The 16,063-nt window shown below is 45.2% G+C and overlaps 1 protein-coding gene across 2 annotated transcripts in view; it reads right to left on the minus strand.

Moving 5' to 3' along the window:
* Nucleotides 1-1,840: 1,840 nt before the first annotated feature.
* Nucleotides 1,841-16,063, minus strand: part of CCDC60 (coiled-coil domain containing 60) — a 64,880-nt gene continuing 50,657 nt past the window's right edge. The window contains exons 8-16 of one of the 2 annotated variants that reach the window (XM_060249386.1): nt 15,327-15,591; nt 13,594-13,681; nt 13,034-13,087; nt 11,714-11,794; nt 10,321-10,410; nt 7,929-8,039; nt 6,438-6,569; nt 3,982-4,171; nt 1,841-2,445 (exon numbers count right to left, since the gene is read on the minus strand). In XM_060249386.1, the coding sequence (XP_060105369.1) occupies nt 2,341-2,445; nt 3,982-4,171; nt 6,438-6,569; nt 7,929-8,039; nt 10,321-10,410; nt 11,714-11,794; nt 13,034-13,087; nt 13,594-13,681; nt 15,327-15,591 (1,116 nt within the window). In that variant the 3' untranslated portion in view covers nt 1,841-2,340. The remainder of the gene's footprint in view (nt 2,446-3,981; nt 4,172-6,437; nt 6,570-7,928; nt 8,040-10,320; nt 10,411-11,713; nt 11,795-13,033; nt 13,088-13,593; nt 13,682-15,326; nt 15,592-16,063) is intronic. The other variant, XM_060249387.1, reaches the window with a different exon arrangement.

Here is a 16,063-nt window from a genome sequence, read left to right on the forward strand (position 1 = left end):
CCTTGGTGGCAAAGTTTTTTTCCCTTTCTTTTACAAAATGAAATAGATTGCCTCACTTAACAACTGCTAGAATTCAGTGATGTGTATCTGAGGTCAGAAGACACTCCCCTTTTCTTGATAATTACACCATATTCAGCATTGACCTCTAAAAGATTTTAATTAGATTAGGTCTCGCTCTGATCTAAGAGGCTGTTCAGCACCCTCACCCTGATCTATGAGGCTGTTCAGTGTGTGACCTTCTGGCTACTGAGCTCCTAGAAACACATAATTCTCTGAGTGTCTTTGACTGACACTGTTGAATGCAGCTGTAATCTCCTCTCAGGAAGTTCTCCAATTTTCTCCTTTCTAGTGACACTTTGACACATGGAGGCAAATGAAATGTGAGGTGATGCACACTGGAGTGATTTTTTTTATAAATTCTAACTTTAAATATATGCTGATGGGGTCTGAACTGGCCAAGACAGATAGGTAGGTAGACAGATCTTTGGGGTTGTCGTGGCTAGCTTGATAAAAACGTCAGTTCATTGTGCCACAGCAGTGAAAAGGGCAAACTTCATGCTGGAGATTATTAGGGAAAGGACTGAAAATAAAATGGCCAATGTTGATCTATAAAGATCTATGGTGAAAGCCTTATGTGGAGTACTGTCTACAGGCCTGGTCCCCATATCTCAAAACAGGTGTTGCAGAGGTAGAAAAAAGTTTGGAAGAGGACAATCAGGATGATTAAGGGACTGATGTACCTTTCCTGTGAGAAAAGGCCAAAGAGTCTGGGGCTTTTGCAGTTTAGAAAAAGGACAACTAAGGGGAGATATGAGATAAGTTTTTTAAATATATACACATCCTCTTGTTTTCCTGTGATAACAGGAATTTAGGAGCAGCCAAAGAAACTGATGGGCAAAAGGAACTCTCCATTCAGTGAGTACTTAAAATTCTATAATTCATTTGTGGTGGTATTCACCTGGGCCACATCTCCAAGTTTCAGGGTTAGAAAAGAGATTTTTATCTTAAGGCCTTTCAAAGGCTGTTCTCCCTCTACACCCACCTTCAGACTTCTCTATTAAACATACACACCAGCAGCTCAATATCCTCCCCCCCCCCTGAAGCATTCACCCTACCATTTTAGCATCACATGACAAATAGGCCTTTGTGTACCACAACATTGCCAAACTGAAGTCTCAAACCCAGGTTGGCCTCAAGACGAGAAGATGTTGTGGGTAGGGGAGGGGGAGCAGGAATACCTTTGCTGTGATCCCGCTCTGCTGGCTCGTGCGGGGTTGCAAATAACGCATCTAGTGCTACAGCCATAGAACAGTGATAGGTGCAGTTTGGCCCTCACTAAGGCAGTGAAGTGATAGTTCAGATGACTGAACACTTCCATATTTGCAACAAAAATCTAGGCTAGAGCAATCTCAGACATGCTATTTTTCAGGATGTAGGATTTTTTTGTAGTATGAAGATGGACTCGCTCAAATGGTTTGAGCTCAGGTACACGGTTACCATCTCACTGAGCTCTAGATTTGGTTCTAGCTGCCATAAGACAGGCAGCTGAAATTGTCTCCAAATACTTTTATCCCCAATAACCACTATTACATACCCAATTTTTTCTTGTTTGAAACATTTTGCTGGTGATTATTTAGTTGTAACCTCTATTTGGTGGCAGTGATGGGGCAGACATAGTAAACACTAGAATGTTAATGAAGCCCCAACTGGAAGCTATAGAACATATGAAGCTGCCTTATACTGAATCAGACCCTCAGTCCATCAAAGTCAGTAATGTGTACTCAGACTGGCAGTGGCTCTCCAGAGTCTCAAGCTAATTATATTAAGTTTGCAAGAACACATGTTTAAGCAGAGTTTTAATTTGAAAAATATGCAGCACAGATGCAACAGTTCTACTGTGCCAAAGTCTTTACAATGGAGAAAGTTAATCAGCCAGTTTCTGTCACTGACCCAAAACGGTTGCAGAGACGATTCCATAAGATTGCTCCTTTCTCACTCCCTCCCCCAAATCTAGAAAAATTAAATGTAGAACATGAACAACTTTAAACAAAAACATAGTATTGAAAAATTCAAAGCAAGAACTTGAAACAGGCTTTGGCTGTTTCAAATTCTCTCTGGTTCTGAATTTGCAGGGAATTTGCAATTCTCAACCTTCGAGAATGAGCAGTTCCTGCACTCAGAAGATGTCTCCCCCCCCCCTCACATCTCCTAGGAGCAGCGAAATGTATTTTTCAGCACCTGCCATCTCAGTGGCTGCCCCTGCGCTCTTCTGTTGCAGCTCTTGAACAGCAAGTGCGTCATCTCTTTCAAAAATGTTGCTATCCCCGTGTACCTCCAAGATCATACTGGTGGGGCACTGCGGGCTCGTTTCTGGATTGGAACTCGACTCTGCAGCCATTGTCTGTAATCCTCCTCAGGCATCCCCACAATATTTTCCCGCAAAAACTGCAAAAGCCATGGGGGAGGGGAAATATTTATTTTGACAGCAGAAGAGAATGTGTATATTAACAGTGCAGCTGAACTTGCTTCAAAAACAATGTCTGTTAATGCTGAAGTTCTAACAAAGCAGTGTAGTAATTAGCATGTCAGCTGAGAATCTGTAGAAAAGAGTTCAGTAACACCTTAAAGACTATCAAAATTTGTGGCAGGATAGGAGCTTTCTTGAGGCATTGCTCACTTCTTCAGATACAGCTAGAATGTGGGTGTGCTTTCCATTATACAGGTCAGCTGGACTCACATTCTAGTTATAACTGAAGAAATGAGCAGTGACTCAGGAAAGCTCATAGCCTAACACATTTTGTTAGTCTTTAAGGTGCTACTGGACTCTTGCTCTTTTCTACTGCTACAGACTAACACAACTGCCCATTTTGTCCTAGGATCTGGAAGACCCACATTCAAATCCCCACTCTGCCTAGGAAGCCTGCTGGGTGACTGTCAGTCATTCACATGCTCTCAGTCTAAACCACCTAGCAGGGCTGTTGTGTGGCTAAAACAGAGGAGAGGAGAACTAGGTCAGCTGCTTTGGGGCCCCATTTGGAGGAAAGGTGGGTAAAAATGAAGTAAATAAGGAAATGAATCTTCAGAGTTCTTGTTGGGGAGCAGTGTTTAGATGTGTCTCCCCAACTGCTCTCTGTATATGCAAACCTGAAAGAGGTAAAGGGAAAAAACCTATGCTTCAGTTTGCTTCTCAAAGGGAGGTATGAACCCGTCACATGTCAAGGAGATCACCTTCCCACTCCACTGCTTTTTTGTGGGTTTGGATGGCCTCTATGCGGGCAAGACTCATCACCTGGACTTGCGCTAGAGCTGCCATGATACTTAACTGAGGCTCAGAGGATGCAAGACTCTTCTGTGTCATTCACTCATATGTTGCACTGCCTGGGTTTTCCAGTCCCGCTGCTGGTGCCATGTGAATATTTCACAAGAGTTCTACTTATGTAGTAGGAGTGATATGGCAATAAGGAACCCCTGGGTTGGAGCACATCTAGCCAACTTGGAAACAAAATGAAGGGTGTCTTCTTGGGCATGTAGTTGACTTGAGTACTATGCCCAATCTGGTAAATATTCCCCCCCACCCTTCCCCCAAGGAGCACACAGTGACATAATGGTTCATCCTTGACTTCTTTTATCCTCACAACAACCCTCTGAAGTAGGCTATGGCAAGACAGTGATTGAGTGCCTAGTGAACTTCACAACAGTGTTGGGATCTGCCCTAGAGTTCAGATGCAGGTTGCTCAAATCACGTTTGTGAAGCGCTCTGAACACTCTAAAGCTCTATGCCAGTGCTAGGCAGTATGTGCAGTCTTCCAGGCAGATGCCAATGCCCATACATAATGCCTGCCGTGGAGCCAAAGACCCTGGCAGCAGACCCTAATGTCATTCTTTATGGGAGTTTTATTTGGGGGTCTTAAGAAACAGCACTTAGCCTTGGATCACTGAATGCTGAACAAGAGGTGGGCAATTTCCTTGCATGACTCTTACCTGTATAGCTGCACAGATGTCTGGAGAACAGATTTCCCAAACACGGAGTTCCCCCAAGACTTTCAGGAAGGTGGGGGGTCGGATTCGTAAGTCTGGATTTCTGGCAAACTTTTCCAGCTTCTTCAGGACTTTTTGGGTCCGGTGGTCTGCCATGACATCATCGGGGATCTTGTCCAGAAGGGTAACAAACCTTGAAGCAACACCAGATGACTGAGGGTTATTGTTTTTAATGCACCTGATGTAGAACTAGGGTTGCCAACTCCTGGCTGGGAAATTTCTGGAGATTAGGGAGTGGAGCCTGACGAGGGTGGGATTTGGGGAGGTGAGGGACCTCAGTGGGGTACAGTGCCATGCAGTCCACCCTCCAAAGCAGCCATTTCCTCCAGGGGAGCTGATCTTTGTCACCTGGAGATCAGCTGTAATTTCAAAAGGACTCCAGGCCCCATCTGGATACTGGCAATCAATGTAAAATCTAACTAGTACAGCAAGAAGAAAGGGTTTTGCTAAGGTCTCTGCCACCTGTGCTGTTTTTCTACTTTCTCTCGCTCTCATCACATAGTAGAATGTTTCAGAATGTGTCCCTCTCTACCACCACCAAAGTGGTGCAGCCATCCCATTTTGCTGCAAGTGTAGATCAGACCTGAAATTCCCGATACTTCAGATTCTGTACCTATGCAGGGTTCAAAGCTTTCCCTGTGAGTACACACGGCGCACAAGACCTGGCACAGACAGAATCGCTTTACGGGAAGTCTCAGGAGCCATAGCTGAGCCCAAATCTTTACAGGGAAAACCTCTCGCTTTTCTCTGGGTAGAAGTTTTGGTACCCTGGACTTCTTTCACAAGAAGTTTTTTTTGTCTTTCAGCTACCTAAATGCGGTGTTTTGAGATGGGGTTAGGGCAGCCACACCATGTCATGGTCCAATTTTCTTTTGCTTGGCCTTGCTATACACTCTTCCAAGCCTGCTTTTTTAAAGAAAACCCTGGGGAATAGCGCAATCCAAATGCATTATCAAGTGGTCTGGACAAGAAGGTGTGCATAATCTAAGGTCCTGCCGCATCACTGCCATTTTCCTTCCCTGAGCCACACAGAAATTCTGTTTTCCCTGCTGTGTCCCCACCCCAAGGGCAAGTTTTAGCGTTTTATTTTTTATCAGGAGTTGATTTTATAACATTTTAACAAGCCAGTGTAGAGCCAGGGTTAGAGAGCTGGACTAGGATCTGGGAGACCTAGGTTCAAATCCCATTCTGACATGGAAGCTTGCTGAGTAGACGGAAGAGAGGAGAACAATGGAAGAAGTCACTCTGGGACCCCATTGGCAAAAAACATGCAATTTAAATGAAGTCAAATTGCCACAATTTACTGATTCCTCTGAAGCTCCAACTTTTTTAAAACAGAAGATTCTAGTCCTGTTTGTTGCAGATATAGGAGAAAAGTATCTGAACAACAAGTGAGCTAGTAACTTCTTTTAAAAAATCAAAGTTGGTGATTCAGAGGAACTAGTAGGTAGTGTATACAGATTATAATTCTATAGAGATCTAGCAAGTACTGATTTTTTTTTCAAAAGGCTGAACAAGCCCTCCAGTGGCACGGAGGAGGGGAGAAGGACAATGGCCATGGGAGTGGGGTTCTGGCAGGGAATGTGGCGGGGAAACTTCCCTGTGAATTCTCCATTGCAGCTGCAGATCAGGCATTCTCAGTTGTAACAAGAGATACATCAGGCTCATTCATTGCTCCGTAGAAGCCATGCTAGTTAACCTGTGCAAATTAACCACGTTTTGCACAGTTTCTCTTATTTTATCTTGTTAGTTCTGCAGGTTTTTAAAAAAACGTTTCTCATCTTGTTCTGCTGGAAAACTCCTCTCCCTTCTGAGTAGAGTCACATACAGCAAATCCTTTGGCTTCTGAGATTCAGCTCTGTAGCTAAGGGCCATGGGGGGAGGGGGCCACAGGGGTGAGAGCAGGAAGTTGGAGAGGCCAGGGGCCTATCTTGCACTATTTAAATCGCATGGGAAGGGCATGCAGGAGCAGCTGCTACCCCTCCCATGCAGTAGATGGGCCCTTTAAATTGTGCGGGAGGCCAACACTTGTTCCTGCAGCCCCTCCAGTATGATTTACAGTCTGTCAATCAGCTGACTGGCAGCCCCTTTAAATTGTGCAGGATGGGCAACAGCTGCTCCTGGGCACCCCTCCTGCATGATATAAATTGTGTGGGAGGGGTGGGCCCTGGGATGGGGGTTGAGGCCTCTCCCCCCAAAAAAACCTGTTAGCTATGGGGCCTTCTGAGATTTCACCTGGCAACAGCTACCTTCTCAATCCTTACAAGCCCAAGGTCTAGAAACTTGCTTTATTTTTATTTTTTAAAGGAAAGCTGACTATCGGTAGTCAACCTCTTCTTCTACGCTTTGTCCTGCAAAACCTTGGCCTGGCCAGGATGCTGACTGTAGCTCTTTCTTACCAGTTCTCCTCCTCTGCATCCTGCTTTGGTTCATGCTCCAGGGCTGCCTGCCTCATTCTCTCGAGGTCTTTCCGCAACTTTGTTATTTGCTTCAGACACCGGTATTTCTGTACGCTCTTCTCTTCTCGCCTCCTGCCAATTCAGCTTGTATACTTTAAAAAAATAAACCTTCGAGCGAGGTTTTAAAAAGGAATGGCCCTAGTGCTCCTTTTGGATAAGAGTTCAAAAGAATTCTGAAGAGAAGGAAGGGAGCTGACTTGGTTAGAAACAGCATTAAACTACCTTCTGTCTTAATTATCACCCACAAAAATCACTATGAGCCAACTGTTCAAAAGTGCCACTTTCCCCCAATGGGCATGTCCTAAAAGTCTAAATTTTCGCATCACCTTTTAATCTTCTGAGATGTTATTAGCAATGCCCAAACATTCAAGCACATGTTTGCACTGCAACCAAAAGGACTAGAAATCTGGCCGGGGGTTATTATTTTTTGGGGGGAGGGGGACAGTATTTATTTATAAACATATGAAGCTGCCTTCTACCTGATCAGGCCACTGCCCCATTTAGCTAAAGACTGCCGAATCTTGTTGTCTCTCTTGAAGATTTTACTGGGCATCACTACAACCTTCCAAATGTACCTATGCTGCTCTGAGAGACCTTGAAATTTTTAAATATATATATTATTCCTGGAATCTTTAGGAAGCTGAGTTCTGTGAGCAGGGCCATGTTCTGCAGAATTTCTAATTTTAATGGTGGCAAGGCAGCACACAATCTGGCTGCTTCCATGCAAAAGTTTTGTTCCAGTTCAGCATTCAAACTATGGTGGGGGTTTTTTGTTAATCACTCACACAATGTTGTCCCCAGTTGTTTGTTTCCTGGATTTCTCCTTGCTTTGCTACCATCTTTCCCAAACTTGTGTTTGATACAATCTTTTCTGAAAGATCACAAGAGCCTATTTGATGGTACTCCACATGGGTACCACTTTCTTAGCCTTGACTCTGGTACAGTTCCTCTTACATCTTTACAAGGAAAAGGACTAAATACATACTTTAAAAAATGAAAGCTGGGAATTCAGAGGAGGTAGTAAATTGTGCCAGTAGATCATTATAACATTATTATACTACAGTGACTTAGTAACTCCTGATTTTTAAAAAAGCCCTATTATGTCAAGGGGGAAATGGCAGGCACAGATGGCTGAGGCAAAGGAAGCATTGGGGAAACTGCCTTGCGAGAGTTCTGCTGTATTTGCAGCCATGCGAGCCACACGGAGGCTCACTGCTGCATGGAAGCAGCCTGAGTCCATTTGTTGCGGTGGGACAGCAAGATTCATTTGACAAAAGGGAGCTTTGTGTGGTTATAATGAGCAGAACAGCCACACAAATGGCTGGTACTTTCTGGAAAGTGACCCTTGCAGTAGGAGAAGGATACTAGAGGACTGTGATGAATCTGAGGGGCAAACAGGTCTTGAAAAAGAAGACAGTGTTAAGCCTGTACCTCTCCAGGATGTCCAGCTGGTCGTGCAGCCTGAAAGCAGATTCCAGGGTCACATCATAAAACAGCTCCCTCATCTCATTGCACAGGTTCACCTTTCGCCTGATGAAAGAGCTGGAGAAGGAGGCATAGCAGGGAGACACAAAGGCAACAGTCAGGTATCTCTACAAGGGCTGCTGGAGCAAGGGAGAGACAAGCTTCGCCTGAGTGATGTACTGATGCCAGTTTTGAAACAGATCGCCCTGTCCGTGGGAAACCACATGGGGATAATGAACAGAATCGGGCCTTAGGTCTGAAAACAAGAACAGCTGGCATGGGGCGTCCTGCTAGTGGGAACCATGTGCTACACATCTACCAAATCACAACCCTGCACAGCCTGTCTTGGTTAATCTCGAAAAGCAATCCCTCCCACTCACCCCACCTCCTGCTTTTGCACAGCTTCACAAACATGGACTGGAATCACCCTAGCCAGGTCTTATAAGCATCTGTTGAGAAACCGGAAGAAGGGGGGGGGGAAAGGTGCATGACTAGACCATGGGACGAAGGGACCTTTTAAGAAGCCTCGAAGCAGCTTACAATCTCCTTTCCGTTCCTTATGTTATTCAACTTGAAGAACAAACCTTGAAGTTACTGAAAACCGTTGCCACTAATTTTAGTGCAACCAAAGACCTGTGCAGAGAATGCTGTGGGTGTGGCTGTCCACTCCCCTGTTTCCACAGAATTTAATTTTCTTCCACGGTCATTGGCAGTGCCATCCTAAGCAGAATCACATGGACTTAGAGAAGTGTAACTCTGTTACTGCAGGGCAGCTCATTTTCACTGTCAGTCTCTGTAGCTTCCCTTCCCTTACTGGTTAGTTCCATCCCTTCCATCACATGATAGGAAACATAAATAAGAAATGCTGTGTTGGTTTTGATTTGACCTTCACAGCCAATCAGGTGAATTTGATTTTTTAAATTCAGATTTTATGGAACTGCAGTTTTATTCTCTCCCCCGTCCACCCCACTGCAATTTACCAGTCAATGAAACGTGCATGGACTTGTCACACAATTTCTAGGGACAATCATGTAAAAAAAAAAATTAACTATAACTTTGAAACTGTGAAACTTGCCTAGTACTGAATTGACAATGGCATCCATTCATTGCTACTCATTTCATAAAACAATGAAGCCTTTAGAAAGGGAACTTTTTCTACAGAAACAATAAGACGCTGGAAACATTTATGGAAAAAACGCTGCTCTGAGTCAGGCCAGATCACTGCCAGCGTCTCCCATGTGGGGTAGTGGTGAGAGTGCTGTCTAAGGATGAGGGAGATCTGGGTTCAAATTGTGACTATGCCATAAGACTCACTGGGTGACCCAGGCACTATCACTTTCCCTCAGCCTACTCTATCTCACAGATCAAATGGAGGGGGAGGGAGAACCATGGACCCCCACCCCTTGGAGAGAGGGTAGGATAAAAATAGAAGATATAGGTGATGAGGATGGCTTGCATTGCCGCAGGCTCTTCAGTCACCCAGTCCTTCACATCACTGCAATCTTGACAAACTTCCAGTTTGAGCCAGTTTTTGTTAAGAGTGGTGGACTCTAATCTGGAGAACTGGGTTTGGTTCCCCACTCTTCCACATACAGCTACTGGGTGACCCTGGGCCAGTCACGGTTTTCTCAGAGCTGCTCTCTCAAGAGCAGTTCTTGAAAGAACTCTCTCAGCCCCTCCTGCCTCACAGGATGTCTGTTGTGGGGAGAGGAAGGGAAAGGAGATTCTAAGCCACTCTGAGACTCCGAATGAAGGGTGGGGTACAAATTAATTATAATCTGCTAGAATGGAGCGGGTAGCTTGACTTTCACAGCAGCAGCAGGGAGCTCCCCTCAGTCCCCTGTCCATCAGGAAGGTAGGAGCAGAGAACCATCTGTATTCTGGTACTGTCTGCAGTATGCAGAACTATTCGTTCCCACAGCAGGAGAAGGAGATCAAAACACTGACTTCCACCATGAATGGCAACACCATCTGGAGGACAGGTTGACAAACAAACCCTTATCAGATTGTCTGCCTTATCCCTGCTCACAGGATAGGCAGAAATCCTAACTTGCTGTCGGGAAGGGCCACTTAGAATAAAGATGGGTAAATGCTGGGTGACTGTAACTGAGAATGGATGCAAGAAAGATTCAGGAATGGCAATAAATTAACATACAAATACAAGAGTTAATGAACAGATATGGGAATGAGGTTTGAGTCCAGTGGCACATACGAATCAAAAAAAGTTCAATGCTGGGTACAAGTGAGAACTGAGAGACTGTGTGAACTCCGCCTTCTCGATGATGTCACAGTTTGTGGGAGGAGTCTGCTCACAATCAGACTGACACTAGGGCAAGCCTCTTGTGTCTGGCATGGCTACCTGTGAGGTCTACCAAGGTTTTCTGCGCTGTCCTCCTTCTTGTACGTTGCTGTTGTCGTTTTATCTTCTCTCACCTGCACTGCCAGTGAACTAGAATATGATGAAAGCAAATAAAAGAAACCCAGCAACATTTTTAATTAATGCTATGCAAAAAGAAAACCAGACAAAGCCCAGTGAGCTAAGTTAAGCTGACAGGACAGCTTTAATGTACAGGTTCAAGAATACTAGAGTTTGCTATTTTGGAGTATGGCTTCATGCCACTCCCCTTTGGTGCTAGTCTCTTCCTTATCATTGTCCTGAATTAAGAACATAAGAGAAGTCATGTTGGATCAGGCCAATGGCACATCCAGTCCAACATTCTGCGTCACACAGTGGCCAAAAAAAACAAGTGCCATCAGGAGGTCCACCACTGGGGCCAGGACACTAGAAGCCATCCCACTGTGCCCCCCCAAGCACCAAGAATACAGAGCATCACTGCCCCAGACAAAGAATTCCAACAATACGCTGTGGCTAATAGCCACTGATGGACCTCTGCTCCATATGCTTATCCAATCCCCTCTTGAAGCTGTCTATGCTTGTAGCCCCACCACTTCCTGAGACAGTGAATTCCATGTGTTAATCAACCTTTGGGTGAAGAAGTACTTTCTTTTATCAGTTCTAACCCGAATGCTCAGCAATTTCATTGAATGTCCATGAGTTCTCATACTGTGAGAAAGGGAGAAAAGTACTTTCTCTACCTTCTCTATCCCATACAAAATCTTGTAAACCTCTATCATGTCATCCTTCAGTCGACGTTTCTCCAAGCTAAAGAGTTCCAAGCGTTTTAACCTATCTTCATAGGAAAATTGAGGACCAAGTATTTATTGGCAACATCAAATGATGGCTGTACAACTCTCATCTCAGTCAACAATTTGTTTGACAGGCAAGCTACCCACTGGCTTGTGGAATGGATCTGAAACACTGTGACACTGCGATGGATGCAGAACTGGGCTTCTCTTGCCTGCCATGAAATTCCCAACTGAGCAGAAATGGCCTGCTGAAGATTACTTCTGTGCCCATTCACACTGGCAAACTTTCCTATCCAACACTGAGCTCTTTGTGGCATGTCTCTTCTGTAGAGTGACAACTGCCTCCCTCACAGCCCTCCCTGCTTACCCACCCTTGCACACTATGTGATTCTCTCCAGTGCTTTTTTTTTTGTAGAAAAAGTCCAGCAGGAGCTCATTTGCATATTAGGCCACACTGCCTGGCCTGGGAGCACATGGCTGCTGCATGGTGGGTTGGGCTGGCTAAAGCCCTGGCTAGCCCAGGCAGAGCTCCGCTCCTGTGGGCTCCTGCAGAAAAAAAAGCCTTGATCTTCTCTAAGAAAAGCACAATTCAAGATGCTCTCTACCTCTTTGGCTTTTGCTCCACTGGGGTTTCTTCTCTCATTAATCCCGAGCTGTTTCTCTCCTCCTTTGAAGACGAATGTGAGCTGAACAGAAAGACAAAGCAAGATACTGCATCAGGAATGCAGTCCAGGGAGTCACTCAGCAATGACTGAAGGTAAAGCAGGATGTACACTGAAATGGCAGATCACATATTTTTGCTTTAAAAAATGCCCAAACTGTCCAGTGGGGTGAGCTCAGCTTCCCTCTGCCTTTCATATAAACAGATTTGCTGCTGTCCCCATAGTTCTAGTGCCCTGCAGATGGAGGGAGAGGGCTTCTCTGTGGCATGCAGGGCCTTTGCCCAACTCTGGTTGGAGTGCCCTCAGCCCTGACAAGCAGGCTGTAGCTCAGAGGTGTCAAACATGTGGCCTGGGGGCCAAATCAAGCCCCCAAGCAACTGGCTTTTGTCTGCCTCCTCCTCTCTCTCTCTTGCTTCCTTTTGCATCTCAACTTGTTTTGCAAGGCTTGCTCAATTGCACAGGAACTACCGAGCAAAAACCTCGATTTTCTCCATTGGTTGAGACGCCTCCCCCTCTGGTCCCCTGGAGAGGCAGGGAAAGAGCTAGAGCTTCCTTTGCCCAGTCTCTGGATCCCATGGGAGAAATACAAAGAAAGCACCTTTAAGACCAACAAGTGCTAATGTTTTAAGCATGTTTTATTTTAATGGGTTTTTAAAAAAAAATAAATCTTTAGTCATGTTTGTCTGTGTCCTTTAAAAAGTTTATATCTCTGCTACCTAATCTTAAATAGGTACACACATGACCCGGCCCGACCCAATAGGGTATAAATGTCAGCTCTCACCCTCATAACAAATGAGTCTGACACCCCTGGTCTAGCTAGTTATCTATGTTCAGAGCATATCCAGACTGGACTGCTGCACCATATGCCCTTTGTGGGGCTGCTTCTGAAGACTCTCAGAAGCTTCAATGGTACAAAATACGGCAGCTTCATTACGATCCAGAGGTAGCTATGAAGGGTGTATCTGTGGCAATGAAAAGCCTGCACTGGCTGCCTGTTCGCTTATGAGCACTATATAAAGTGCTGATTATTACTCTTAAAGTCCTTAAAGGATGGGGATCATGGTACTTAAAGGGCCTGGAAACAATTTCACAGAGTCCTGCCAGTGAGGCAGAACCAACAGTTCTCCTGTGACATTCACACGGAACAACTCCTGCATGAAATGCGGAAAGGCATTTGTCTGAACCGCGACCCCAAGAAGTGGATGAATGAATGAGGTCACAAACAGCTCCATCACATCGCTGCATGTATGGCATCACTCCTACCTTTTAACTCTTTGTCCGATTGACAAGTCACTCTCTGGATCGGATCTCAGCATGCTGCAAAGCAAGGAAGGTGATTTGAATCATGCACATGCCCCGAGCTCCAATCAAAGATGTGAGAAGAAGCCCCAGATTTGGCCTTACAAGCAGCGTACACATTCTCCCAAACCTTAATTGGTGCTATAGTGTAGAGTAGCCCCCTTGGGACTCCCTGGAGTCAGAGGCATTACTAGCTGGCTGGAGAAGGGCAGGCTTAGGGGCTTGCCACCCATTTCTAAAATCACAGGGAGCCATCCCGGCATTAAAGTAATTGTAGATCTGCCAATGACACTATTGTCACCCCACAGACTGGGGCCAGCACCAGTGTCCCAGATTTATACCTGCATGTACAAATCAGCAGGATGGAAAGGAAAAAAGGCAAACAAAATGGAAAGTGATACAGCAACCCTCAAATATTTGGGATGCTAGATTTAATTTGCTACTCCCCTGAATATAAAAAAAACACAGAGCTTTGTAAACAGTGGAATACTTCCGTTTCCATGAAAGCCAGTTATGTGACGTACGAGGGTGGTTTGGGGTGTGAGATCAAATATTCTTTACTAAAATTCTTTGCCACATCTTCATGGATCATCTGGAGCAATGTCTGCAGATCTGGAGAAGAACAAAATAAATTTTAAAAATCCAAGCCCACCATTTCTTCAGCTTTGCCACCTCGTCTATTTGGAGTGGAGAGCTTCTAGTGTCCTGGCCCCACTGATAGACCTCCTGATGGCACCTGGTTTTTCTGGCCACTGTGTGACACAGAGTGCCAGGCTGAATGGGCCATTGGCCTGATCCAACATGGCTTTTCTTATGTTCTTATGGAGTTAAGCAGAGCAAACCTCTTGCAAGTCTGGACTGGTGTTGGCCTTTCTAGCCACGTCTCCTCTTCTAGTCATGCTCACTTGGCCACACACTTTCCAGAGAGGATAAAGACATTCCAGAAGAACAGCTGTGTTAGTCTGTAGCCCCAAAAGCAAGAAGGAGACTTGTGGCAACTTCCAGATTAAGACATTAAATATGTTCTTAGTTGCCTTGTAATAAGGAAAAGTACTTTTGAACAGGTACAAAGAGTTTCCCCTTTACTGCCAAGCATTGAACACCTGACCTGTCACACTCAGCGTATGTTTCATGTGACACTATATATTTTCAGGGCTTTTTTTGTAGCAGGAACTCCTTTGCATAAGAGGCCACACACCCCTGATGTAGCCAATCCTCCTTACAGTAGGCCCTGTACTTCCCTATAAGCTCTGGGAGCTTATATTAGTTTCAGTTTGGTAGTATAGATACATGTTCCAAACTAAGAAGGGCTTCTTTCTAGGGCAAAGGTTCTCACAGAGGCCATGTTTCTTGCACCCTTTTAAAAATTAAACACTGCTGCCCTTTCATATGACACAATCCTGGAGATATAGCCCAAACCTTAAAAAACTTGTAACTTATAAAAACATAAGACTAGCCATGCTGGACCAGGCCAATGATCCATCTAGTCCAGCATCCCGTTTGCAAGTCAGTTGCCCACAGGAGAATCCAACAACAGACGACAGCACACACAGACTTCATCCCACCCCTGACTGCTCCTTAGCATCTGACAATCAGAAGCATTTCACCTGTGAACCCAGAGCCCCTGTTGAGCTATCAGCCAATGACAGACCTATCCTCCATCCATCTGTTCAACTCCCTTTTAGAAGTATATAAAATACCTTCTTGTGGGTGACATTGGTTTACCGCTGCTCTCACAACTTCCCTTTTGCCAATCTGAGTTCTTTTCCCTCCTGATCATCTTGCATACCCATCAGCCCAGCCTCTGCCACATGGCCAGGCTACTTCAACCTCTTGCAACAGAGAAAGAGTAGATCCACAGGCACTTACACCTTCTTTCCCCACTGAAATGAACAAAAGTGCTGGGCCCAACAGAGATGACTGTTGGGTCTGGAATGGACTGTGAACTTGAGCAAACTGTGGAAAAGCTCCTCTAAGTATGGTCACATCAAAAGTTTTGCTCATCTAGAACTTTGATGCTGAATCAGAAGTGGGGGTGGGGCACAAAAGACTTAAATGTTGCCCAGGAGGTTGAATAACATTCCAGGATCAGTGCTATGATGTCTATGCTGACCCGCTGCAATGGAAAAGGAAGAGAAACAGAGCAGCTGCAGGACTACCCAAAGTCAGGACAAGTCTTGCTCCATGGGAATGTGCTCTCTGCTGAGAAGCTGCATCGTAGCATTCCTCCCCTCCTGGGTTGTGGTAATGAACTCACAGTAACTCATAGGCTCTTCCTCTTCCTTCACTTCCTTAGTTGGCTTGCCGTAACTAGAATCCATCTCTTCTCCTTCCTTGGCACCATCTGAAGAATGCTGGACCACCTCTTCAGAACCAGGTGTCAGGGAACTGGTGCTGCCCAGAGTAGTCTTGCTGTGTGGGGAAGACAGCCCGCTCATTTTGGAGAGACTCATGGTGGATGCCTTTTTGGACAACTTCTTGGGGCCCAGACCACGGAATGTTTTCTGGGTGTATCTTCTACCCTGGAAGGAACAGTGGGAAGCCTTAGGGAAGTATCCAGAGAGGGTGGCCTGTTGTGCATCAGGGTCAAGGGCTGTTTTTCACCAGAAAAAACAACTGGTATGCAGTGGCTGACTGTGTGAGCTGCCCCCTTTGCCTGCAAGCCTTACCCTCTCTCAAACAGTAATACCGTCTGTCCTTGGTACTGTGGCTACCACTGTGAGCCCCGGGGAGTCTCCAGTCTAAATTGCATCTGAGTCACAAACTTGTTTGGTGAGCCCAGGCAAGCCACTGCTCCCTTAGACCCAGCCTCCTTCACTACAATATGGGGATAATTATACCTAGCTAGCTTACATGGGTGTTGTAAGCACGATTCAAATAACAGTTGCTCAGCATGCTGAACACTATTTAGTGCCTGTCAAGTATTATAATTATAATTATTGATACAGAGAACACCTATTCCCACATATTTTTCTTTTTAAAACTTGCAACGAT

This window comes from Heteronotia binoei, chromosome 11 (assembly GCF_032191835.1).
Source record: "Heteronotia binoei isolate CCM8104 ecotype False Entrance Well chromosome 11, APGP_CSIRO_Hbin_v1, whole genome shotgun sequence".
Lineage (NCBI taxonomy): Eukaryota > Metazoa > Chordata > Lepidosauria > Squamata > Gekkonidae > Heteronotia > Heteronotia binoei.